Below are 26,541 nucleotides of genomic sequence, written 5' to 3'. Positions count from 1 at the left end.
TCAGATAGACCACTGGTGTTAACCCCACTAGAATCAACACTCAGATATACCACTGGTGTTAACCCCATTAGAATCAACACTCAGATAGACCACTGGTGTTAACCCCACTAGAATCAACACTCAGATAGACCACTGGTGTTAACCCCACTAGAATCAACACTCAGATATAACACTGGTGTTAACCCCACGAGAATCAACACTCAGATATAACACTGGTGTTAACCCCACTAGAATCAACACTCAGATATACCACTGGTGTTAACCCCACTAGAATCAACACTCAGATAGACCACTGGGGTTAACCCCACTATAATCAACACTCAGATATACCACTGGTGTTAACCCCACTAGAATCAACACTCAGATAGACCACTGGTGTTAACCCCACTAGAATCAACACTCAGATAGACCACTGGTGTTAACCCCACTAGAATCAACACTCAGATAGACCACTGGTGTTAACCCCACTAGAATCAACACTCAGATAGACCACTGGTGTTAACCCCACTAGAATCAACACTCAGATATACCACTGGTGTTAACCCCACTAGAATCAACACTCAGATATACCACTGGTGTTAACCCCACTAGAATCAACACTCAGATATACCACTGGTGTTAACCCCACTAGAATCAACACTCAGATAGACCACTGGTGTTAACCCCACTAGAATCAACACTCAGATAGACCACTGGTGTTAACCCCACTAGAATCAACACTCAGATAGACCACTAGTGTTAACCCCACTAGAATCAACACTCAGATAGACCACTGGTGTTAACCCCACTAGAATCAACACTCAGATAGACCACTGGGGTTAACCCCACTAGAATCAACACTCAGATAGACCACTCACAACACTTTTTTTAAACCTTAAAAGGGTTTAACAATTACAAATTTGATGTGTGCTTTTGTGTGTGTGTGTGTATGCGTGTGTGTGCGTGTATGCGCGTGTGTATGTGTGTGTGCGTGTGTGTGTGCGCGCGTGTGTGTATGCGCATGTGCGTGTGTGTGTATGCGCGTGTGCGTGTGTGTATGCGCGTGTGCGTGTGTGTGTATGCGCGTGTGTGTGTTTGTGTGTGTGTGGATAGGTTATGGACGGGGCTTCTCTAGAGTTCTTGGGAGTAGAGGACGCAACGTTCCATGGTACAGGTATGGAAATAATTATATTACATATTTATGAGTTCAAATCCGCCCAAATACATTCTACATATTGAACATGATAATAATAATAATTATTGTATATATATATATATATAAATGTATTACCATATTCAGAATCCTGATAGAAATCTATTTCCGTATTCAGAATCCTGATAGAAATCTATTTCCATATTCAGAATCCTGATAGAAATCTATTTCCGTATTCAGAATCCTGATAGAAATCTATTTCCGTATTCAGAATCCTGATAGAAATCTATTTCCATATTCAGAATCCTGATAGAAATCTATTTCCGTATGCAGAATCCTGATAGAAATCTATTTCCATATTCAGAATCCTGATAGAAATCTATTTCCGTATTCAGAATCCTGATAGAAATCTATTTCCGTATGCAGAATCCTGATAGAAATCTATTTCCATATTCAGAATCCTGATAGAAATCTATTTCCATATGCAGGCTCCTGGACTCCGGCTAGACGGACTCACCTTGACAACCTGGACACAGTCTACTTCAGAAACATAGAGGTGAGGTAATATATTGTAGAGACCCTTAACACAACACTCGCCAAGAGGTTTGCGATCTCTTGTCATAACGGCTAAGGTGATTGGTTGGTCAGATGTCAGATGTACATAAGTATTTGAAAGTGTGCTATGTAAATAAAATCCATTATTATTACACTGATCAAAAATATATAAACACAACATGCAACAATGTCAAAGATTTACAATTCCTATAAGGAAATCAGTTAATTGAAATAAATTCATTAAAATCCATGGATTTCACATGACTGGGAATACAAATATGCATCTGTGGGTCACAGATAATAATAATAAAGGTAGGGGCGTGGTTCAGAAAACCAGTCAGTATCTGGTGTGATCACCATTAGAAAACCAGTCAGTATCTGGTGTGACCACCATTAGAAAACCAGTCAGTATCTGGTGTGACCACCATTAGAAAACCAGTCAGTATCTGGTGTGACCACCATTAGAAAACAGTCAGACCACCATTCAGTATCTGGGTGTGACCACCATTAGAAAACCAGTCAGTATCTGGTGTGACCACCATTAGAAAACCAGTCAGTATCTGGTGTGACCACCATTAGAAAACCAGTCAGTATCTGGTGTGACCACCATTAGAAAACCAGTCAGTATCTGGTGTGACCACCATTAGAAAACCAGTCAGTATCTGGTGTGACCACCATTAGAAAACCAGTCAGTATCTGGTGTGACCACCATTAGAAAACCAGTCAGTATCTGGTGTGACCACCATTAGAAAACCAGTCAGTATCTGGTGTGACCACCATTAGAAAACCAGTCAGTATCTGGTGTGACCACCATTAGAAAACCAGTCAGTATCTGGTGTGACCACCATTAGAAAACCAGTCAGTATCTGGTGTGACCACCATTAGAAAACCAGTCTGGTGTGTATCTGGTGTGACCACCATTAGAAAACCAGTCAGTATCTGGTGTGACCACCATTAGAAAACCAGTCAGTATCTGGTGTGACCACCATTAGAAAACAAGTCAGTATCTGGTGTGACCACCATTAGAAAACCAGTCAGTATCTGGTGTGACCACCATTAGAAAACCAGTCAGTATCTGGTGTGACCACCATTAGAAAACCAGTCAGTATCTGGTGTGACCACCATTAGCCTCATGCAGCACGACACATCTCCTTCACATAGAGTTGATCAGGCTGTTGATTGTGGAATGTTGTCCCACTGCTCTTCAATGGCTGTGCGAATGATGCTGGATATTGGACGAAATTGGAACACGCTGTTGTACACCTCGATCCAGAGCATCCCAAACATGCTCAATTAGGTAACATGGCTGGTGAGTATGCAGGCCATGGAAGAACTGGGACATTTTCACCTTCCAGGAATTGTGTACAGATCCTTGCGACATGGGGCCGTGTATCGTCATGCTGAAACATGAGGTGATGAATGGCACAACAATGGGCCCTGGGATCTCGTCGGGGTCACGGTATCATTCACATTGTCATCAATAACACGCAATTGTCTCAGAAGGTGAAGGAGGTGAAGAAGCCAGATCTGGAGGTTCTGGGCTGGCATGGTTACACGTGGTCTGCGGTTGTGAGGCCGGTTGGATGTGCTGCCAAATTCTCTAAAATTACGTTGGAGGCGGCTTATGGTAGAGAAATGAACATTAAATTATCTGGCAACAGCTCCGGTGGACATTCCTGCAGTCAGCATGGTGTTGTGTGACAAAACTGCACATTTTAGAGTGGCCTTTTATTGTCCCCAGCACAAGGTGCACCTGTGTAATGATCATGCTGTTTAATCAGCTTGTTGATATGCCACACGTGTCAGATGGATTATCTTGGCAAAGGAGAAATGCTCACTAACAGGGATATAAAACACATTTGTGAGAAATAATATTTTAGCTTTTTGTGTGTTTATGGAACATTTCTGGGATGTTTTATTTCAGCTCATGAAACATGGGACCAAAACTTTACATGTTTTATTTTTTATGTTTTGTTATCAGGTCATGAATGTCTATAATTTCACTTCCTTCCTGCCTGTGGGGTTTCTACTGAAAAACCTCAGACAGATCTCTATCATTAACTGTAAGGTAAACAGGTTTATCATTATTTATTATTATTATTATTCCAGCCAAGCAATCTGATTGGTCAAAGGGGAATTACAGACGTAATGTTGTTGAAAAATTACCGAATCACACTGTGATCATTAACAAACCAATGAAACACATGTGTCTCTCCTCCAGGTGTATGTGATGCCGTGTCTGACCTCTCTCCTGTTGACCCAAATGGTGTACCTGGATCTGAGTGGTAACCTACTGACCGACCTGACCCTGACGGAATCTCTGTGTCACGGGATTGGGATCCTGAGGAATCTCAGAGTTATCAACGTCAGCGACAATGCCCTGAAGTCCATTTCCCTCATCAGCAAAGTGTGTAACTGTTGCACCCTATTCCCTATAACAATGCACTTTTATTTTTTTGATTTTAATTGACTGTCCACATGGCTCTGGTCTAAAGTAGTGCACTATATAGGGAATAGGGCTCTGATCAAAAGTAGTGCACTATATAGGGAATAGGGCTCTGGTCTAAAGTAGTACACTATATAGGGAATAGGGCTCTGGTCTAAAGTAGTGCACTATATAGGGAATAGGGCTCTGGTCTATAGTAGTGTACTATATAGGGAATAGGGCTCTGGTCAAAAGTAGTGCACTATATAGGGAATAGGGCTCTGGTCAAAAGTAGTGCACTATATAGGGAATAGGGCTCTGGTCTATAGTAGTGTACTATATAGGGAATAGGGCTCTGGTCAAAAGTAGTGCACTATATAGGGAATAGGGCTCTGGTCAAAAGTAGTGCACTATATAGGGAATAGGGCTCTGGTCTATAGTAGTGTACTATATAGGGAATAGGGCTCTGGTCAAAAGTAGTGCACTATATAGGGAATAGGGCTCTGGTCAAAAGTAGTGCACTATATAGGGAATAGGGCTCTGGTCTATAGTAGTGTACTATATAGGGAATAGGGCTCTGGTCTATAGTAGTGTACTATATAGGGAATAGGGCTCTGGTCAAAAGTAGTGCACTATATAGGGAATAGGGCTCTGGTCTATAGTAGTGTATTATATAGGGAATAGGTCTCTGGTCAAAAGTAGTGCACTATATAGGGAATAGGGCTCTGGTCTAAAGTAGTGCACTATATAGGGAATAGGGCTCTGGTCTATAGTAGTGTACTATATAGGGAATAGGGCTCTGGTCTATAGTAGTGTACTATATAGGGAATAGGGCTCTGGTCAAAAGTAGTGCACTATATAGGGAATAGGGCTCTGGTCTAAAGTAGTGTACTATATAGGGAATAGGGCCCTGGTCTATAGTAGTGTACTATATAGGGAATAGGGCTCTGGTCTATAGTAGTGCACTATATAGGGAATAGGGCCCTGGTCTAAAGTAGTGCACTATATAGGGAATAGGGCTCTGGTCTAAAGTAGTTCACTATATAGGGAATAGGGCTCTGGTCTAAAGTAGTGCACTATATAGGGAATAGGGCTCTGGTCTAAAGTAGTGCACTATATAGGGAATAGGGCTCTGATCAAAAGTAGTGCACTATATAGGGAATAGGGCTCTGGTCTAAAGTAGTGCACTATATAGGGAATAGGGCTCTGGTCTAAAGTAGTGCACTATATAGGGAATAGGGTTCTGGTCAAAAGTAGTGCACTATATAGGGAATAGGGCTCTGGTCTAAAGTAGTGCACTATATAGGGAATAGGGCCCTGGTCTAAAGTAGTGCACTTTATAGGGAATAGGGCTCTGGTCTAAAGTAGTGCACTATGTAGGGAATAGGGCCCTGGTCTAAAGTAGTGCACTATATAGGGAATAGGGCTCTGGTCTATAGTAGTGTACTATATAGGGAATAGGGCTCTGGTCTATAGTAGTGTACTATATAGGGAATAGGGCTCTGGTCTATAGTAGTGCACTATATAGGGAATATGGCCCTGGTCTAAAGTAGTGCACTATATAGGGAATAGGGCTCTGGTCTAAAGTAGTGCACTATATAGGGAATAGGGCTCTGGTCTAAAGTAGTGCACTATATAGGGAATAGGGCTCTGGTCTAAAGTAGTGCACTATATAGGGAATAGGGTTCTGGACAAAAGTAGTGCACTATATAGGGAATTGGGTTCTGGTCAAAAGTAGTGCACTATATAGGGAATAGGGCTCTGGTCTATAGTAGTGCACTATATAGGGAATAGGGCTCTGGTCTAAAGTAGTGCACTATATAGGGAATAGGGCTCTGGTCTAAAGTAGTACACTATATAGGGAATAGGGCTCTGGTCTATAGTAGTGCACTATATAGGGAATAGGGCCCTGGTCTAAAGTAGTGCACTTTATAGGGAATAGGGCTCTGGTCTAAAGTAGTGCACTATATAGGGAATAGGGTGCAACAACTCCCTCAACTCCCTGTCTCCCATTAGCCAACGGTGTACTGAGACTACATCCCAAATGGCACCCTACTCCCTACATAGTGAACTACTTTGAAGCAAAGCCTAGGTAATGTAATTTGGTTAAGACTTCTAGTCAGGCGACACCTTTTTATCTCAGCTTTGCAATGAACTTGTACTGCTTCTCTCTCATGTTTGACATCGCATTGTTTTTAACCTCGAGAAGAGGACTGAAGAAAGCCCATTAATAACAATTAATAATCATTTACATTACAGAAAGCCCATTAATAACAATTATAATATAATATAATAATCATTTACATTTTTTTGGTCAAATTAGCATCCTTCTGTTTTAAGTATTTCAATTTTCAGAGAAATGCTAAATAAGTACAAGGTCGAATTATTCATCATAACACATATTCTCTCTTTTAATTATAATAACACCTTTTAATTTCAATTTTATTTATAATAACACCTTTTAATTTCAATTTTATTTATAATAACACCTTTTAATTTCAATTTTATTCATCATAACACATAACACTCTTTTAATTTCAATTTTATTTATAATAACACCTTTTAATTTCAATTTTATTTATAATAACACCTTTTAATTTCAATTTTATTCATCATAACACATATTCTCTCTTTTAATTTCAATTTTATTTATAATAACACCTTTTAATTTCAATTTTATTTATAATAACACCTTTTAATTTCAATTTTATTTATAATAACACCTTTTAATTTCAATTTTATTTATAATAACACCTTTTAATTTCAATTTTATTCATCATAACACATATTCTCTCTTTTAATTTCAATTTTATTTATAATAACACCTTTTAATTTCAATTTTATTTATAATAACACCTTTTAATTTCAATTTTATTCATCATAACACATATTCTCTCTTTTAATTTCAAAATCACCCAGCTCGTCAGCCGTCTGGACAAACTAGTCCACCTGGACATCAGTCAGAACGCCTACACCTCCATGCCTCCCACCTGCTCCTGGCCACAGATACTGACTCACCTCAACCTCTCGAGGGCTAAGCTACGGAGGGTCACCACCTGTCTACCCACGACCCTGGAGATCCTGGATCTGGGACATAACGACCTGACAGCCTTCCATAGTGTTGCTCTCCCGGCCCTGAGGGAGCTGCACCTCTCTGGGAACAAGTTGATGAGTCTGCCCCCTGGATGGTTGTTCCCTAGGTAGAGAGATGTGCTCAACTCTTTAAAAAATGTTTTTATTTAAAACAAATTGGGGGGGGGGGGGTCGATCAGTTTTAATATAGCAGATAGATTATAGCTTCTATCAATGTAATTGTCTGTGTCTCCAATCCCCCATATATTTATGGGGAATATATTTATGTACATAAATAATAGAGTTTATATCTTAACTCTTAGGGGCGGCAGCGTAGCCTAGTGGTTAGAGTGGAGGGGCGGCAGGGTAGCCTAGTGGTTAGAGTGGAGGGGCGGCATTTTATTTAGTGGTTAACACCTTTTAAGCAAGTTTTATGGATAATAGGGTAGCCTAGTGGTTAATTTCAATTTAGTGGTTAGAGTGGAGGGGCGGCATAGCCTAGTGGTTAGAGTGGAGGGCGGCAGCGTAGCCTAGTTTAATTGGAGGGGCGGCAGCGTTTAGTTTAGAGTGGAAGCACCTAGTGGTTAATTTCAATTTTAGTGGTTATAAGTGGAACACCTTTTAGTGGTTAGAGAGGAGGGCGGCATTTTATTTATGGATAAGCAGCCTAGTGGTTAGGATTTCAGTGGTTTATTGGAGGGGCGGCAGCGTACATACCTAGTGGTTAATTTCAATTTTAGTGGTTAATGGAACACCTAGTTTAATTTCAATTTTATGGTTATAATAACACCTAGTGGTTAATTTCAAGCCTAGTGGTTAGTTTATAATAACACCTTTTAAGTGGTTAGATCATAAGCATAGCCTAGTGGTTAATTGGAAAATCACCCTAGTGGTTAGAGTGGAGGGCGGCAGGGTAGCCTAGTGGACAGTGGAACTAGCCACCTGGACATAGCCAGTGGTTAGAGTGGAGGGGCGGCAGCGTAGCCTAGTGGTTAGAGTGGAGGGCGGCACCTAGCCTAGTGGTTAGAGTGGAGGGCGGCAGCGTAGCCTAGTGGTTAGAGTGGAGGGGCGGCAGCGTAGCCTAGTGGTTAGAGTGGAGGGCGGCAGCACCTCAGCCTAGTGGTTAGAGTGGAGGGCGGCAGCGTAGCCTAGTGGTTAGAGTGGAGGGGCGGCAGCTAGCCAGTGGACCCTGGAGATAGCCTAGTGGTTAGAGGGACATAAGCGACTAGTGGAGGAGCCAGCGTAGCCTAGTGGTTAGAGTGGAGGGGCGGCGGCCCTAGTGGTTAGAGTGGAGCTGCGTAGCCTAGTGGTTGGGAACAAGTGGTTGATGGAGTCTGCCCCTGGTGGTTGTGGAGGGGCGGCAGCGTAGCCTAGTGGTTAGAGTGGAGGGAAAGAGCTCTAGTGGTTAAGTGGAAGCGTAGTTAGTGGTTAGAGTGGAGGGCGGCAGCGTAGCCTAGTGGTTAGAGTGGAGGGGCGGCAGCGTAGCCTAGTGGTTAGAGTGGAGGGGCGGCAGCGTAGCCTAGTGGTTAGAGTGGAGGGCGGCAGCGTATCAGTGGTTATTTAAAGTGGTTAGAGTGGAGGGGCGGCAGGGTAGCCTAGTGGTTAGAGTGGATAGCGTAGCCTAGTGGTTAGAGTGGAGGGCGGCAGGGTAGCCTAGTGGTTAGAGTGGAGGGGCGGCAGCGTAAGCCTAGTGGTTAGAGTGGAGGGCGGCAGCGTAGCCTAGTGGTTAGAGTGGAGGGCGGCAGCGTAGCCTAGTGGTTAGAGTGGAGGGGCGGCAGCGTAGCCTAGTGGTTAGAGTGGAGGGGCGGCAGCGTAGCCTAGTGGTTAGAGTGGAGGGGCGGCAGCGTAGCCTAGTGGTTAGAGTGGAGGGGCGGCAGCGTAGCCTAGTGGTTAGAGTGGAGGGGCGGCAGCGTAGCCTAGTGGTTAGAGTGGAGGGGCGGCAGCGTAGCCTAGTGGTTAGAGTGGAGGGCGGCAGCGTAGCCTAGTGGTTAGAGTGGAGGGGCGGCAGGGTAGCCTAGTGGTTAGAGTGGAGGGCGGCAGCGTAGCCTAGTGGTTAGAGTGGAGGGGCGGCAGGGTAGCCTAGTGGTTAGAGTGGAGGGCGGCAGCGTAGCCTAGTGGTTAGAGTGGAGGGCGGCAGCGTAGCCTAGTGGTTAGAGTGGAGGGCGGCAGCGTAGCCTAGTGGTTAGAGTGGAGGGGCGGCAGCGTAGCCTAGTGGTTAGAGTGGAGGGGCGGCAGCGTAGCCTAGTGGTTAGAGTGGAGGCGGCAGCGTAGCCTAGTGGTTAGAGTGGAGGGCGGCAGCGTAGCCTAGTGGTTAGAGTGGAGGGGCGGCAGCGTAGCCTAGTGGTTAGAGTGGAGGGGCGGCAGCGTAGCCTAGTGGTTAGAGTGGAGGGGCGGCAGCGTAGCCTAGTGGTTAGAGTGGAGGGGCGGCAGCGTAGCCTAGTGGTTAGAGTGGAGGGGCGGCAGCGTAGCCTAGTGGTTAGAGTGGAGGGCGGCAGCGTAGCCTAGTGGTTAGAGTGGAGGGCGGCAGCGTAGCCTAGTGGTTAGAGTGGAGGGGCGGCAGCGTAGCCTAGTGGTTAGAGTGGAGGGGCGGCAGCGTAGCCTAGTGGTTAGAGTGGAGGGCGGCAGCGTAGCCTAGTGGTTAGAGTGGAGGGGCGGCAGCGTAGCCTAGTGGTTAGAGTGGAGGGGCGGCAGCGTAGCCTAGTGGTTAGAGTGGAGGGGCGGCAGCGTAGCCTAGTGGTTAGAGTGGAGGGGCGGCAGCGTAGCCTAGTGGTTAGAGTGGAGGGGCGGCAGCGTAGCCTAGTGGTTAGAGTGGAGGGGCGGCAGCGTAGCCTAGTGGTTAGAGTGGAGGGGCGGCACCGTAGCCTAGTGGTTAGAGCGTTGGACTAGTAACCGGAAGGTTGCAAGTTCAAACCCCCGAGCTGACAAGGTACAAATCGTACCTTGTCGTTCTGCCCCTGAACAAGGCAGTTAACCCACTGTTCCCAGGCCGTCGTTGAAAATAAGAATGTGTTCTTAACTGACTTGCCTGGTTAAATAAAGGTAACATTTAAAAAAAAAAAAAATTAGCTCAACTCTTCTTGTCTTGCATAAATAAATCAAGGCGATGAGCCCGTATGTATCAAGCATCTCAGAGTAACAGTGCGAGAGTGCAGATCTAGGATCAGGTTCCCCGCGTCCATGTAATCTTATTAATCAGTTTGATCTATGCAAACTGATCCTGACGCGCTGACCACTCCGCTCGCGTAGCCTAATAAACGTACACACGCGTGTTATTCAATCATTGCATCAACACTGATCGCGTGCGTCAACGAGCGTCTGCATAGCCAGGTGCTAAAATTGAACTTGGTTTTATTTGTGACACTTGATACGCTGCAAGTCCCACATCTCCCATCTCCACATTGGTTTTTAGGAGCGTATATCCACGTGGGTGATTGAAAGACGGACTGAGGTCCACACTCCAGTCCAGTTGGTGGCGGTAAAGCACCTTAAAGTTGGTTGCCAACCGCCATATAAAGTCCACAGAAGAAAAAGATCGAAGGAGGAGAGATTACTAGAAACAAACTCAGTTTACCCCTTTATCTGTGGATTAATTGTCGGAGTTGAGGACCTTGTGCATTTCAGGTAAAATAAACAACCCAATGTTTATATCCCTGGACAAATGACGCACGCAGACGCACACGGGCGAGCGGTCTGATCAGCATGTAAAGCATCTCTCCTATTCTGAGACGCTTTGTACGACCCAAGTCTTAGCTGTTATCCTACTGCGTAAATAAAGGAAAGGGCATTTAGTTGGAGTCAACAATCGAGAAAATGACATTTGTTTGTTTCCCCCAGCCTGGAGGTCCTCCTGATCCAGAGCAACACTCTCAACATGTTTGGGCCCTTGGACCTCCGACGCTACAGGAGGCTCCGAGCACTGCAGGCCGGTCAAAACAGGTCCGTGGGTGCTCAAAAGTACTAGTGCCCTATGTAGGTAATAGGGTCCTGCCTTAGATTCTTTTGTTGATTAGTCTCTATCGATTCTAAAAAATCAATGATCCCTGCAGGCCATAATTCCCATCCTTACTTCTTCTTCTTCTTCTTCTTCTCCTTCTTCAGGTTTGTGTGTTCCTGTGAGTTTGTCAACTTCATGGTCTGGAGGTGGGGTGGAGCAGTAGAGGGCAGTGTTGAGCTAACAGACAGATGGGATAACTACCTTTGTGACTCACCGCTGCCCCTGCAGGTCATTTAAATATTTACTATATTTACTATTATTTATCACTATTAGTACCATTTTTACATTTTTATTATTATCGTTAACTATTTTATTCTTATTCTCTTCACTGCACGCTTATTTGTACGTTTATCTTATTTTTTTACTGAATACCTTTTCTATTTTTATCATCAAATATACTGTGAGGAGAGTTTGCATTTCTCAGTACTGTGTATACTTCGCTATATCCTGTGTAGGGTTGCAAAAAATCGTGTAACTTTCAGAAAAAGTCCCAGGTTTTCCAGAAATCCCGGGCTTGAAGATATCCGGAATCAGGTTGGAATAAGCAGGAAATCTGGGAATCCTCAGAATTGTGGGAATGTACCCGGATTTTTGTAACCCTAATCCCGTGCATATAATAAATACTATTTTATTTACAGGGCCAGAGGGTCGACCGCGTCCAGCTCTCACCGTTCCAATGCCACCGCATCCTCCTCGTGTCCTCACTCTGCGGCTGCATGCTCGCTTCCGGAATCCTGTTTGTAATTCTGCTCTGGAAAATCCACGCCGTGTGGTACCTGAGGATGATGTGGGCGTGGCTTAAAGCCAAACGGAATTCCGGGAACCAGAAGCGCCGGGATGCCGCAGGGAATGCCGACCTCCTCTGCTATGACGCGTTCGTGTCGTACAGCGAGCAAGACGCAGAGTGGGTCGAAGAATTCCTGGTTCCAGAGCTGGAGGATTCCCAGCCTCCGCTCTCCCTCTGCCTCCACAAGAGAGACTTCCTGCCAGGTTGATTGATTTAATCCATGACTTATTCCCCAAGGTTCTTCCCACTCTTCTTACCTAGCTAGTTTTGTTGAACCGTCTCGTTAGGATTCTTTGAAAGGAGGTTTAAATTGAATGCATTTTGTTTAATTTATTTCTTTGTTTCTTTAGGCCACTGGATCATCGACAACATTATCCATGCAATGGAACGCAGCCGACGCACCCTCTTCGTCCTGTCGGAACACTTCGTCCACTCTGAGTGGTGCCGGTACGGTTTCATTCTGCCCTGTCTCACTACTACGCAGAATGGACGGTTAAAGTATTTCAGCCGCTCAACATTCATTCATTAAAGAACAACATCTAAGCATAATTTCAGGCTCATGCTTGAATCAATCAATCAAATGTATTTATAAAGCCCTTCTTACATCAGCTGATGTCACAAAGTGCTATACAGAAACCCAGCCTAAAATTCCAATCAGATAGTGGAATTAATAGTGGAGCTCAGAGTGGAGTTAATAGTGGAGTTAATAGTGGAGTTAATAGTGGAGTTAATAGAGGAGTTAATAGTGGAGTTAATAGTGGAGTTAATAGAGGAGTTAATAGTGGAGTTAATAGTGGAGTTAATAGTGGAGTTAATAGAGGAGTTAATAGAGGAGTTAATAGTGGAGTTAATAGTGGAGTTAATAGTGGAGTTAATAGAGGAGTTAATAGAGGAGTTAATAGAGGAGTTAATAGAGGAGTTAATAGAGGAGCTCAGAGTGGAGTTAATAGTGGAGTTAATTTTATTTTATTTATTTATTTATTTCACCTTTATTTAACCAGGTAGGCTAGTTGAGAACAAGTTCTCATTTGCAACTGCGACCTGGCCAAGATAAAGCATAGCAGTGTGAACAGACAACACAGAGTTACACATGGAGTAAACAATTAACAAGTCAATAACACAGTAGAAAAAAAATGGGCAGTCTATATACAATGTGTGCAAAAGGCATGAGGAGGTAGGCGAATAATACAATTTTGCAGATTAACACTAGGGTGATAAATGATCAGATGGTCATGTACAGGTAGAGATATTGGTGTGCAAAAGAGCAGAAAAGTAAATAAAAAAATAAAAAAAACAGTATAAAAACAGTATGGGAATGAGGTAGGTGAAAATGGGTGGGCTATTTACCAATAGACTATGTACAGCTGCAGTGATCGGTTAGCTGCTCGGATAGCTGATGTTTGAAGTTGGTGAGGGAGATAAAAGTCTCCAACTTCAGCGATTTTGCAGTTCGTTCCAGTCACAGGCAGCAGAGTACTGGAACGAAAGGCGGCCAAATGAGGTGTTGGCTTTAGGGATGATCAGTGAGATACACCTGCTGGAGCGTGTGCTACGGATGGGTGTTGCCATTGTGACCAGTGAACTGAGATAAGGCGGAGCTTTACCTAGCATGGACTTGTAGATGACCTGTAGCCAGTGGGTCTGGCGACGAATATGTAGCGAGGGCCAGCCGACTAGAGCATACAAGTCGCAGTGGTGGGTGGTATAAGGTGCTTTGGTGACAAAACGGATGGCACTGTGATAGACTGCATCCAGTTTGCTGAGTAGAGTGTTGGAAGCCATTTTGTAGATGACATCGCCGAAATCGAGGATCGGTAGGATAGTCAGTTTTACTAGGGTAAGCTTGGCGGCGTGAGTGAAGGAGGCTTTGTTGCGGAATAGAAAGCCGACTCTTGATTTGATTTTCGATTGGAGATGTTTGATGTGAGTCTGGAAGGAGAGTTTGCAGTCTAGCCAGACACCTAGGTACTTATAGATGTCCACATATTCAAGGTCGGAACCATCCAGGGTGGTGATGCTAGTCGGGCATGCGGGTGCAGGCAGCGATCGGTTGAAAAGCATGCATTTGGTTTTACTCGCGTTTAAGAGCAGTTGGAGGCCACGGAAGGAGTGCTGTATGGCATTGAAGCTCGTTTGGAGGTTAGATAGCACAGTGTCCAATGACGGGCCGAAAGTATATAGAATGGTGTCGTCTGCGCAGAGGTGGATCAGGGAATTGCCCGCAGCAAGAGCAACATCATTGATATATACAGAGAAAAGAGTCGGCCCGAGAATTGAACCCTGTGGCACCCCCATAGAGACTGCCAGAGGACTGGACAGCATGCCCTCCGATTTGACACACTGAACTCTGTCTGCAAAGTAATTGGTGAACCAGGCAAGGCAGTCATCCAAGAAACCGAGGCTATTGAGTCTGCCGATAAGAATATGGTGATTGACAGAGTCGAAAGCCTTGGCGAGGTCGATGAAGACGGCTGCACAGTACTGTCTTTTATCGATGGCGGTTATGATATCGTTTAGTACCTTGAGCGTGGCTGGGGTGCACCCGTGACCGGCTCGGAAACCAGATTGCACAGCGGAGAAGGTACGGTGGGATTCGAGATGGTCAGTGACCTGTTTGTTGACTTGGCTTTCGAAGACCTTAGATAGGCAGGGCAGGATGGATATAGGTCTATAGCAGTTTGGGTCCAGGGTGTCTCCCCCTTTGAAGAGGGGGATGACTGCGGCAGCTTTCCAATCCTTGGGGATCTCAGACGATATGAAAGAGAGGTTGAACAGGCTGGTAATAGGGGTTGCGACAATGGCGGCAGATAGTTTCAGAAATAGAGGGTCCAGATTGTCAAGCCCAGCTGATTTGTACGGGTCTAGGTTTTGCAGGTCTTTCAGAACATCTGCTATCTGGATTTGGGTAAAGGAGAACCTGGAGAGGCTTGGGCGAGGAGCTGCGGGGGGGTGGAGCTGTTGGCCGAGGTTGGAGTAGCCAGGCGGAAGGCATGGCCAGCCGTTGAGAAGTGCTTATTGAAGCTTTCGATAATCGTGGATTTATCGGTGGAGACCGTGTTACCTAGCCTCAGTGCAGTGGGCAGCTGGGAGGAGGTGCTCTTGTTCTCCATGGACTTCACAGTGTCCCAGAACTTTTTGGAGTTGGAGCTACAGGATGCAAACTTCTGCCTGAAGAAGCTGGCCTTAGCTTTCCTGACTGACTGCGTGTATTGGTTCCTGACTTCCCTGAACAGTTGCATATCACGGGGCTATTCGATGCTATTGCAGTCCGCCACAGGATGTTTTTGTGCTGGTCGAGGGCAGTCAGGTCTGGAGTGAACCAAGGGCTGTATCTGTTCTTGGTTCTGCATTTTTGAACGGAGCATGCTTATCTAAAATGGTGAGGAAGTTACTTTTAAAGAATGACCAGGCATCCTCAACTGACGGGATGAGGTCAATGTCCTTCCAGGATACCCGGGCCAGGTCGATTAGAAAGGCCTGCTCACAGAAGTGTTTTAGGGAGCGTTTGACAGTGATGAGGGGTGGTCGTTTGACTGCGGCTCCGTGGCGGATACAGGCAATGAGGCAGTGATCGCTGAGATCCTGGTTGAAGACAGCGGAGGTGTATTTGGAGGGCCAGTTGGTCAGGATGACGTCTATGAGGGTGCCCTTGTTTACAGAGTTAGGGTTGTACCTGGTGGGTTCCTTGATGATTTGAGTGAGATTGAATAGTGGAGTTAATAGTGGAGTTAATAGTGGAGTTAATAGTGTAGCTCAAAGTGGAGTTAATAGAGGAGTTAATAGAGGAGTTAGTTAATAGTGGAGCTCAGAGTGGAGTTAATAGTGGAGCTCAGAGTGGAGCTCAGAGTGGAGCTCAGAGTGGAGTTAATAGTGGAGTTAACAGTGGAGCACAGAGTGGAGCTCAGAGTGGAGTTAATAGTGGAGCTCAGAGGAGTTAATAGTGCAGTTAATAGTGGAGCTCAGAGTGGAGTTAATATTGGAGCTCAAAGTGGAGCTCAGAGTGGAGCTCGTAGTGGTGCTCATAGTGTAGTTAATAGTGGAGCTCAGAGTGGAGTTTATAGTGGAGCTTAGAGTGGAGTTAACAGTGGAGATCATAGTGGAGCTCAGAGTGGAGTTATTAGTGGAGCTCATTGTGGTGGTGCTCATAGTGTAGTTAATAGTGGAGCTTAGAGTGGAGTTAACAGTGGAGATCATAGTGGAGCTCAGAGTGGAGTTAATAGTGGAGGTAATAGTGGAGCTCAGAGTGGAGCTAATAGTGGAGCTAATAGTGGAGCTTAGAAGTGGAGCACAGAGTGGAGCTTAGAGTGGAGTTAATAGTGGAGCTCGTAGTGGGGTTAATAGTGGAGATCAGAGTGGAGTTTATAGTGGAGCTTAGAGTGGAGTTGAGAGTGGAGCTCAGAGTGAATAGTGGAGATCAGAGTGGAACTAATAGTGGAGTTAATAGTGGAGTTAATAGTGGAGTTAATAGTGGAGTTAATAGTGGAGTTAATAGTGGAGCTAATAATGGAGTTAATAGTGGAGCTCAGAGTGGAGTTAATAGTGGAGTTAATAGTGGAGCTCAGAGTGGAGTTAATAGTGGAGCTCAGAGTGGAGTTAATAGTGGAGCTCAGAGTGGAGTTAATAGTGGAGCTCAGAGTGGAGTTAATAGTGGAGCTCAGAGTGGAGTTAATAGTGGAGCTCAGAGTGGAGTTAATAGTGGAGCTCAGAGTGGAGTTAATAGTGGAGCTCAGAGTGGAGCTCAGAGTGGAGTTAATAGTGGAGCTCAGAGTGGAGTTAATAGTGGAGCTCAGAGTGGAGTTAATAGTGGAGCTCAGAGTGGAGTTAATAGTGGAGCTCAGAGTGGAGTTAATAGTGGAGCTCAGAGTGGAGTTACGAGTGGAGCTCAGAGTGGAGTGAATAGTTTTAACACAATAATATTGTTGTTCCCAGGTACGAGTTGGACTTTTCCCACTTCCGTCTGTTTGACGGGGACTCAGAGGCGGCCGTCCTGGTGCTTCTGGAACCCATCTCCAAGGTAGCTGCACCTCAAATGGCACCCTATTCCCTATATAGAGCACTACTTTAGACCAGAGCCCTATAGAACCCTATTCCCTATATAGATAGGGAATAGGGTGTCATTTGGGAGACAACCCTTGTGTTAACTCATCCCATCTTCAAGGATGATCTAATGTGTGTATCTCTATGTGTGTGTGTGTATCTCTGTGTGTGTGTGTGTGTGTCTCTCTCTCTATGTGTGTGTGTGTATCTCTGTGTGTGTGTGTGTGTGTGTGTGTGTATCTCTCTGTGTGTGTGTGTGTATCTCTGTGTGTGTGTGTGTATCTCTCTATGTGTGTGTGTGTGTATCTCTCTATGTGTGTGTGTGTGTATCTCTGTGTGTGTGTGTTTGTGTTATCTCTGTGTGTGTGTGTTTGTGTGTATCTCTGTGTGTGTGTGTTTGTCTCTCTGTGTGTGTGTGTGTGTGTGTGTGTATCAACATGGTGTGCGTTTGTGTGTGAACATCCCAAGGTGTGTGTTCCCAAATGTGTGTGTGCAATCTCTGTGTGTTGATGAGCTCCTGTGTGTGTGTGTGTATCCTACCTGGAGTGGCTCGCAGGAGGATCTCTGTGTGAGGAGGGCAGAATTCTGGAGCAACCTCCGTCTGGTATCTCTATGTGTGTGGTGTATCTCTCTGTGTGAGTGTGTATCTCTATGTGTGTGTGTGTATCTCTGTGTGTGTGTGTGGTATTCTCTATGTGTGTGTGTGTGGAAGTCTGGAATATTCTCAGAATTATTCTCTTTTCTCCCGACAGTAAAGATTGATTGGTTTTGGTGAACATGAACGCTTCTGAGTGAGCTGGTTAAATGTTTGTCTGGAATATTTGAATTATTCTCTTTTCTCCCGACAGTAAAGATTGATTGGTTGGTTGATGAGTGTTAAATGGTTGATGATTAATTGATTGGTTGGGTGAATTGGTTGGTTGATGGGCTGGTTAATTTATTAGTTGGGTGGGTTGGTTAATTGATAGGCTGGGTAGTGAATTTTGGTTTATTTAATTGGCTAGTTGGGTGGTTGGTTAATTGAGGGTTGGTTAGTGGTTTGTTATTTAATTGGTTGGGTGGGTAGAGGGTTGGTTAACTGATTGGTTGAGTGGGTGGGTAGTGGTTTGGTTATTTAATTGGCTGGGTGGGTGGGTAGAGGTTTGGTTAACTGATTGGCTGGGTGGGTAGAGGGTTGGTTAACTGATTGGTTGGGTGGGTAGAGGGTTGGTTAACTGATTGGTTGGGTGGCTGGGTAGTGGTTTGGTTATTTAATTGGCTGGGTGGGTGGGTTGAGGGTTGGTTAACTGATTGGTTGGGTGGCTGGGTAGTGGTTTGGTTATTTAATTGGCTGGGTGGGTAGAGGGTTGGTTAACTGATTGGTTTGGGTGGGTAGAGGGTTGGTTAACTGATTGGCTGGGTGGGTGGGTTGGGTTGCTTATCCTTATTCTGGAAGTCTGTTTGGAATAATAATTGTAATTGTTTTGACTTTATTTGACCAAGTTGTCCCGTTAATATTCTGTTAATTCATACCCAAATATTGTTGTTGAGTCATTCTATACTCATAGAAAAAACACTTTGAAAATCCCATCTCAAACAGACCGTTTAAAAAAATGCTTGCAATTTCCTCATTGAGTATGATGTCAGCAGTCTAGAGGAGGCTAAACTGGCCAATCAGTGATCTACTTGCATGAATATTTTAATTATTATAATTATATTTAATTTTTTTTTTTACCTTTAATTAACAAAGGAAGTAAGTTAAGAACAAATTCTTATTTACATTGACGGTCTTATGGCCGGTATAAGCATCATGCAAACAACAGAAAAGCTGCTTTTTAGCATAGTTAAATAAAAACACATTGGAAAGAAAACTATTTCACTCATATTTCATGAGTGGACGATACGGTTTGATACCGTTCCTTTCAGACTGTTGGTGGTACTTCCCATAGAAAAAAAACATTTCAATCAAATCAAACTTTGTCACATGCGCCGAATACTCTAGAGGAAAAAGAGACGCCCACCTATTTCGGCGAGGTGCTGGCTAGCGGAGTGGAACACTTGAAAATAAAAGGAGAGACTCACACTCTAGGAGCTCAAGATGCAAAAATATTTATATCCAGACAAGCTGTCTTCATCAGGGTATAATCCGAATACAACAGGTGTAGTAGACCTTACTGTGAAATGCTGATTTACCATCCCATAACCAACAGGTGTAGTAGACCTTACTGTGAAATGCTGACTTACCATCCCTTAACCAACAGGTGTAGTAGACCTTACTGTGAAATGCTGACTTACCATCCCTTAACCAACAGGTGTAGACCTTACTGTGAAATGCCTACTTACAAGCCCTTAACCAACAATGCAGTTCAATAAATCGAGTTAAGAAACATTTAAGAAACATTTGATTAATTGTTCATCAGTCTTAAGGCTTGGGGGTAGAAGCTGTTAAGGAGCCTCTTGGTCCTAGACTTGGCGCTCCGGTACCTCTTGCTGTGCGGTAGCAGAGAGAACAGTGTATGACTAGGGGGGCTGGAGACAGACAATTTTTAGGTTCTTCCTCTGACACCGCCTGGTAAAGAGGTCCTGGAAGGCAGGAAGCTTGGCCCCAGTGATGTACTGGGCCGTACACACTACCCTCTGTAGCGCCTTGCGGTCGGAGGCCGAGCAGTTGCCATAGCAGGCGGTGATGCAACCGGTCAGGAAGCTCTCGATGGTGCAGCTGTAGAACTTTTTGAAGAGATGGGGACCCATACCAAATGTTGGGAAAAGGTGTTGTCGTGCCCTCTTCATGACTGTCCTGGTGTGTTTGGCCCATGATAGTTTGCTGGTGATGTGGACACCAAAGAACTTGAAACTCTCGACCCGCTCACCGCGAGCGCAGCCCCGTAGATGTTAAAGTGGGGGCCTGTTCGTCACATACCAAGTTGCATAGACTCACCGTGTGCAATGAGTGTTTAACATGATTTTTTGAATGACTACCTCATCTCTGTACTCAACACATACAGTTAATTGTAAGGTCCCTATAAACGGCAATGTAAAAAGTACTGTGACTGAGGGAGGAAGTCCGCATCTGAAATGCCTCCCTATTCCCTATGTAGTGCACTACTTTGGACCAAACACAGATTCAACCACGAAGACCAGGGCGGTTTTGTAGTGCCTCGCAAAGGGCGGCACATTTTGGTTGATTCACCAATATATTTGTGCATACAGGCTCTCCAAACTTTTTTGGGGGGTTATTATTCATAAATACTTCCCTAACCCGAAATAATCTACAATTGGTGCTAAAAAGGGGAAGAATTGTGTGTATTTTGTATTGAGATAAACTTTTGTTATTGACCAAATACTTATTTTCCACAATAATTTGCAAAAAAAGTCATAAAAAATCCTACAATGTGATTTTCTGGATTTTTTTCTCTCTCATTTTGTCTGTCATAGTTGAAGTGTACCTATGATGAAAATTACAGGCCTCTCTCATCTTTTTAAGTGGGAGAACTTGCACAATTGGTGGCTGACTAAACTAGACTTTCTTTATTTGATCCCTAATATTCTGATCTCTTCTCCCAATATATTCTAGTGAGTCTGTAGAGAAAATTCAAATTTAAAAGGGACGGCTTTAGATAAATGGACTGAAAACACTACCGAATGAAAAAATCTGCTGTCTTAACAAAATGGGAGGTGTTTTCAGCGACTGAGTTAAATGTATTCAGCACCCCGCAAGGGAACTGTAGCGCACCTGTAACGCACCTGTAGCGCACCTGTAGCGCACCTGCACCTGTAGCGCACCTGTAACGCACCTGTAACGCCCCTGTGTAACGCACCTGTAACGCACCTGTAGCGCACCTGTAACGCACCTGTAGCGCACCTGTAACGCACCTGTAACGCACCTGTAACGCACCTGTAGCGCACCTGTAACGCACCTGTAGCGCACCTGTAGCGCACCTGTAACGCACCTGTAACGCACCTGTAGCGCACCTGTAGCGCACCTGTAGCGCACCTGTAACACACCTGTAGCGCACCTGTAGCGCACCTGTAGCGCACCTGTAACACACCTGTAACGCACCTGTAACACACCTGTAACGCACCTGTAACACACCTGTAACGCACCTGTAACACACCTGTAGCGCACCTGTAACACACCTGTAACGCACCTGTAACACACCTGCATAAAGTAAGAATGAATACCAACTACGCACCTGTAACACACCTGTATGACATGCTAGTATTCTTCCTGATATTCAAACCTGCAATAAAGTAAGAATTAATCCACCAATCAAGACTGATAAAGTGCAATCGAAGAGAAATTACTTCCACCAATCAAGACTGATATTCAAATCGGCAATCAGAAGAGAAATTACTTCCACCAATCAAGACATATTCAAAGAACAGAAGAGAAATTACTTCCACCAATTAGAGCCTGATATTGACATGCAATAGTATTCTTCTCTGATATTCAAATCGGCAATCAGAAGAGAAATTACTTCCACCAATCAAGACTGATATTCAAATCGGCAATCAGAAGAGAAATTACTTCCACCAATCAAGACTGATATTCAAATCGGCAATCAGAAGAGAAATTACTTCCACCAATCAAGACTGATATTCAAATCGGCAATCAGAAGAGAAATTACTTCCACCAATCAAGACTGATATTCAAATCGGCAATCAGAAGAGAAATTACTTCCACCAATCAAGACTGATATTCAAATCGGCAATCAGAAGAGAAATTACTTCCACCAATCAAGACTGATATTCAAATCGGCAATCAGAAGAGAAATTACTTCCACCAATCAAGACTGATATTCAAATCGGCAATCAGAAGAGAAATTACTTCCACCAATCAAGACTGATATTCAAATCGGCAATCAGAAGAGAAATTACTTCCACCAATCAAGACTGATATTCAAATCGGCAATCAGAAGAGAAATTACTTCCACCAATCAAGACTGATATTCAAATCGGCAATCAGAAGAGAAATTACTTCCACCAATCAAGACTGATATTCAAATCGGCAATCAGAAGAGAAATTACTTCCACCAATCAAGACTGATATTCAAATCGGCAATCAGAAGAGAAATTACTTCCACCAATCAAGACTGATATTCAAATCGGCAATCAGAAGACTTCCACCAATCAAGACTGATATTCAAATCGGCAATCAGAAGAGAAATTACTTCCACCAATCAAGACTGATATTCAAATCGGCAATCAGAAGAGAAATTACTTCCACCAATCAAGACTGATATTCAAATCGGCAATCAGAAGAGAAATTACTTCCACCAATCAAGACTGATATTCAAATCGGCAATCAGAAGAGAAATTACTTCCACCAATCAAGACTGATATTCAAATCGGCAATCAGAAGAGAAATTACTTCCACCAATCAAGACTGATATTCAAATCGGCAATCAGAAGAGAAATTACTTCCACCAATCAAGACTGATATTCAAATCGGCAATCAGAAGAGAAATTACTTCCACCAATCAAGACACAGCTGTTTTTTGTAATCGTATCAATGCGTTTTTTTCTCACAAACTTTTAAAAAACGACAACTGCCTACTACTACTACTACAAATGTTGGATCTTAATTTGACCGGGCATTGTCACAGCAGTAAAAATCACCATGCAGCAACAAGATTTGTATTGGCCATCACGTTGCCACGGGAAAGTGAATTATATATTTCTTTCTGTCACTATTTTCAAAAAATGAATAATCTGTTTGAGCTGGCCATGCCAGTAGGAGTCAAGGCTGAGCTGGCCATGCCAGTAGGAGTCAAGGCTGAGCTGGCCATGCCAGTAGGAGTCAAGGCTGAGCTGGCCATGCCAGTAGGATTCAGGACTGAGCTGGCCATGCCAGTAGGAGTCAAGACTGAGCTGGCCATGCCAGTAGGATTCAGGACTGAGCTGGCCATGCCAGTAGGAGTCAAGACTGAGCTGGCCATGCCAGTAGGGGTCAAGGCTGAGCTGGCCATGCCAGTAGAGGTCAAGGCTGTGCTGCCCATGCCAGTAGGAATCAAGGCTGTGCTGGCCATGCCAGTAGGAGTCAAGGCTGAGCTGGCCATGCCAGTAGGAGTCAAGACTGAGCTGGCCATGCCAGTAGGAGTCAAGGCTGATCTGGCCATGCCAGTAGGAGTCAAGACTGAGCTGGCCATGCCAGTAGGAGTCAAGGCTGTGCTGGCCATGCCAGTAGGAATCAAGGCTGTGCTGGCCATGCCAGTAGGAGTCAAGACTGAGCTGGCCATGCCAGTAGGAGTCAAGTCTGAGCTGGCCATGCCAGTAGGAGTCAAGGCTGAGCTGGCCATGCCAGTAGGAGTCAAGGCTGTGCTGGCCATGCCAGTAGGAGTCAAGGCTGAGCTGGCCATGCCAGTAGGAGTCAAGGCTGAGCTGGCCATGCCAGTAGGAGTCAAGGCTGAGCTGGTCATGCCAGTAGGAGTCAAGGCTGAGCTGGCCATGCCAGTAGGAGTCAAGGCTGAGCTGGCCATGCCAGTAGGAGTCAAGGCTGTGCTGCCCATGCCAGTAGGAGTCAAGGCTGAGCTGGTCATGCCAGTAGGAGTCAAGGCTGAGCTGGCCATGCCAGTAGGAGTCAAGACTGAGCTGGCCATGCCAGTAGGAGTCAAGGCTGAGCTGGCCATGCCAGTAGGAGTCAAGGCTGATCTGGCCATGCCAGTAGGAGTCAAGACTGAGCTGGCCATGCCAGTAGGAGTCAAGGCTGTGCTGGCCATGCCAGTAGGAATCAAGGCTGTGCTGGCCATGCCAGTAGGAGTCAAGACTGAGCTGGCCATGCCAGTAGGAGTCAAGACTGAGCTGGCCATGCCAGTAGGAGTCAAGGCTGAGCTGGCCATGCCAGTAGGAGTCAAGGCTGTGCTGGCCATGCCAGTAGGAGTCAAGGCTGAGCTGGCCATGCCAGTAGGAGTCAAGGCTGAGCTGGCCATGCCAGTAGGAGTCAAGGCTGAGCTGGTCATGCCAGTAGGAGTCAAGGCTGAGCTGGCCATGCCAGTAGGAGTCAAGGCTGAGCTGGCCATGCCAGTAGGAGTCAAGGCTGTGCTGCCCATGCCAGTAGGAGTCAAGGCTGAGCTGGCCATGTCAGTAGGAGTCAAGGCTGAGCTGGTCATGCCAGTAGGAGTCAAGGCTGAGCTGGCCATGCCAGTAGGATTCAGGACCGAGCTGGCCATGCCAGTAGGAGTCAAGGCTGAGCTGGCCATGCCAGTAGGAGACAAGGCTGAGATGGCCATGCCAGTAGGAGTCAAGGCTGAGATGGCCATGCCAGTAGGAGTCAAGGCTGAGCTGGCCATGCCAGTAGGAGTCAAGGCTGAGCTGGCCATGCCAGTAGGAGTCAAGGCTGAGCTGGCCATGCCAGTAGGAGTCAAGGCTGAGCTGGCCATGCCAGTAGGATTCAGGACTGAGCTGGCCATGCCAGTAGGAGTCAAGACTGAGCTGGCCATGCCAGTAGGATTCAGGACTGAGATGGCCATGCCAGTAGGAGTCAAGGCTGAGCTGGCCATGCCAGTAGGAGTCAAGGCTGAGCTGGCCATGCCAGTAGGAGTCAAGGCTGAGCTGGCCATGCCAGTAGGATTCAGGACTGAGCTGGCCATGCCAGTAGGAGTCAAGACTGAGCTGGCCATGCCAGTAGGAGTCAAGGCTGAGCTGGCCATGCCAGTAGGAGTCAAGACTGAGCTGGCCATGCCAGTAGGAGTCAAGGCTGAGCTGGCCATGCCAGTAGGAGTCAAGACTGAGCTGGCCATGCCAGTAGGAGTCAAGGCTGTGCTGGCCATGCCAGTAGGAATCAAGGCTGTGCTGGCCATGCCAGTAGGATTCAAGGACTGAGCTGGCCATGCCAGTAGTCAAGAGTCAAGACTGAGCTGGCCATGCCAGTATGGAGTCAAGACTGAGCTGGCCATGCCAGTAGGAGTCAAGCTGAGCTGGCCATGCCAGTAGGAGTCAAGGCTGAGCTGGCCATGCCAGTAGGAGTCAAGGCTGTGCTGGCCATGCCAGTAGGAGTCAAGGCTGAGCTGGCCATGCCAGTAGGAGTCAAGGCTGAGCTGGCCATGCCAGTAGGAGTCAAGGCTGAGCTGGTCATGCCAGTAGGAGTCAAGGCTGAGCTGGCCATGCCAGTAGGAGTCAAGGCTGAGCTGGCCATGCCAGTAGGAGTCAAGGCTGTGCTGCCCATGCCAGTAGGAGTCAAGGCTGAGCTGGCCATGCCAGTAGGAGTCAAGGCTGAGCTGGTCATGCCAGTAGGAGTCAAGGCTGAGCTGGCCATGCCAGTAGGATTCAGCTGGATGCCAGTAGGAGTCAAGGCTGGCCATGCCAGTAGGAGTCAAGGCTGAGCTGGCCATGCCAGTAGGAGACAAGGCTGAGATGGCCATGCCAGTAGGAGTCAAGGCTGAGATGGCCATGCCAGTAGGAGTCAAGGCTGAGCTGGCCATGCCAGTAGGAGTCAAGGCTGAGCTGGCCATGCCAGTAGGAGTCAAGGCTGAGCTGGCCATGCCAGTAGGAGTCAAGGCTGAGCTGGCCATGCCAGTAGGAGTCAAGACTGAGCTGGCCATTCCAGTAGGAGTCAAGGCTGAGCTGGTCATGCCAGTAGGAGTCAAGGCTGAGCTGGCCATGCCAGTAGGAGTCAAGGCTGAGCTGGCCATGCCAGTAGGAGTCAAGGCTGAGCTGGTCATGCCAGTAGGAGTCAAGGCTGAGCTGGCCATGCCAGTAGGAGTCAAGGCTGAGCTGGCCATGTTTTCAACTCCATGTGGAAATTTCAACACCCAATTCGTAAAAAACTATAAGTAGCTTTCGTCATTCGTGCATTTCATCTCTAGGACAGGAAATTACGTTGAAATAGTGACAACAACTTCCTCTGGGGAACGGGTCCTTTAAAGCCAACAACATATTTTAATTATTATATTATATAATATAACAGTACAGTAAGTACCATTTTACACAAGAACCACATTTCACTATATTTTATTTATATTATATTTTATTTTTATACTTTACTCCATGTGTAACTCTGTGTTGTCTGTTCACACTGCTATGCTTTATCTTGGCCAGGTCGCAGTTGCAAATGAGAACTTGTTCTCAACTAGCCTACCTGGTTAAATAAAGGTGAAATAAAAAAAATAAAAAAATATTCCCTATTTAGTGGGGGGGGGCACTAAATAGACCAGAGCCAGCTGTTCCCTCTGCTGTGTGAACACGTCAGATATTACAGAGGATCACATGTGGGGAAAGCATGTTCACGTGAGAGAGGAAACACCAGCTTACAGACAGGAACCTCCACCGTCATCTCAAAGACAGTACAGTAGGAAGGTAGGCAGGAACTGCTTCTCCAATAGAAATCCTCCATCACACTAGTCGGTGATGTCATGGTGACAATGTCTAGCTAAGCTCATGAGTAGAAACGCCTCATCGGGTCTAACGGCCGTCTTGCTGTCCATATCGAGGCAGTATTGCCATTTATTGGTATAAGGGTTAGAATCCAGCCCACTGCCCTGACTCCTCCTCTTCCTGTCATCCAGCCCACTGCCCTATGACTCCTCCTCTTCCTGTCATCCAGTCCACTGCCCTATGACTCC

At 45.7% G+C, this 26,541-nt stretch overlaps 1 protein-coding gene and 1 long non-coding RNA gene across 2 annotated transcripts in view; one reads left to right on the top strand and one right to left on the bottom strand.

Moving 5' to 3' along the window:
• tlr2 (toll-like receptor 2) overlaps window positions 1-17,045 on the top strand; it is a 31,526-nt gene extending 14,481 nt beyond the window's left edge. The window contains exons 6-15 of the mRNA XM_065022014.1: window positions 1,093-1,153; window positions 1,621-1,688; window positions 3,669-3,755; window positions 3,909-4,094; window positions 7,032-7,312; window positions 11,019-11,120; window positions 11,283-11,406; window positions 11,817-12,168; window positions 12,316-12,412; window positions 16,895-17,045. Of these exons, the coding sequence (XP_064878086.1) occupies window positions 1,093-1,153; window positions 1,621-1,688; window positions 3,669-3,755; window positions 3,909-4,094; window positions 7,032-7,312; window positions 11,019-11,120; window positions 11,283-11,406; window positions 11,817-12,168; window positions 12,316-12,412; window positions 16,895-17,030 (1,494 nt within the window). The 3' untranslated portion in view covers window positions 17,031-17,045. The remainder of the gene's footprint in view (window positions 1-1,092; window positions 1,154-1,620; window positions 1,689-3,668; window positions 3,756-3,908; window positions 4,095-7,031; window positions 7,313-11,018; window positions 11,121-11,282; window positions 11,407-11,816; window positions 12,169-12,315; window positions 12,413-16,894) is intronic.
• Window positions 17,046-19,074: 2,029 nt separating this feature from the next.
• LOC135572982 (uncharacterized) lies at window positions 19,075-21,164 on the bottom strand. The gene is made up of 2 exons (XR_010464608.1): window positions 20,800-21,164; window positions 19,075-20,747 (listed from the first exon to the last, which is right to left on the bottom strand). It is a non-coding gene; the product is annotated as an uncharacterized LOC135572982 (long non-coding RNA).
• Window positions 21,165-26,541: the final 5,377 nt, after the last annotated feature.

This window comes from Oncorhynchus nerka, linkage group LG8 (genome assembly GCF_034236695.1).
Source record: "Oncorhynchus nerka isolate Pitt River linkage group LG8, Oner_Uvic_2.0, whole genome shotgun sequence".
NCBI classification, from domain to species: Eukaryota; Metazoa; Chordata; class Actinopteri; order Salmoniformes; family Salmonidae; genus Oncorhynchus; species Oncorhynchus nerka.
Note: the sequence above shows the minus strand (reverse complement) of the source record. Positions and strands in the feature narration are given on the sequence as shown.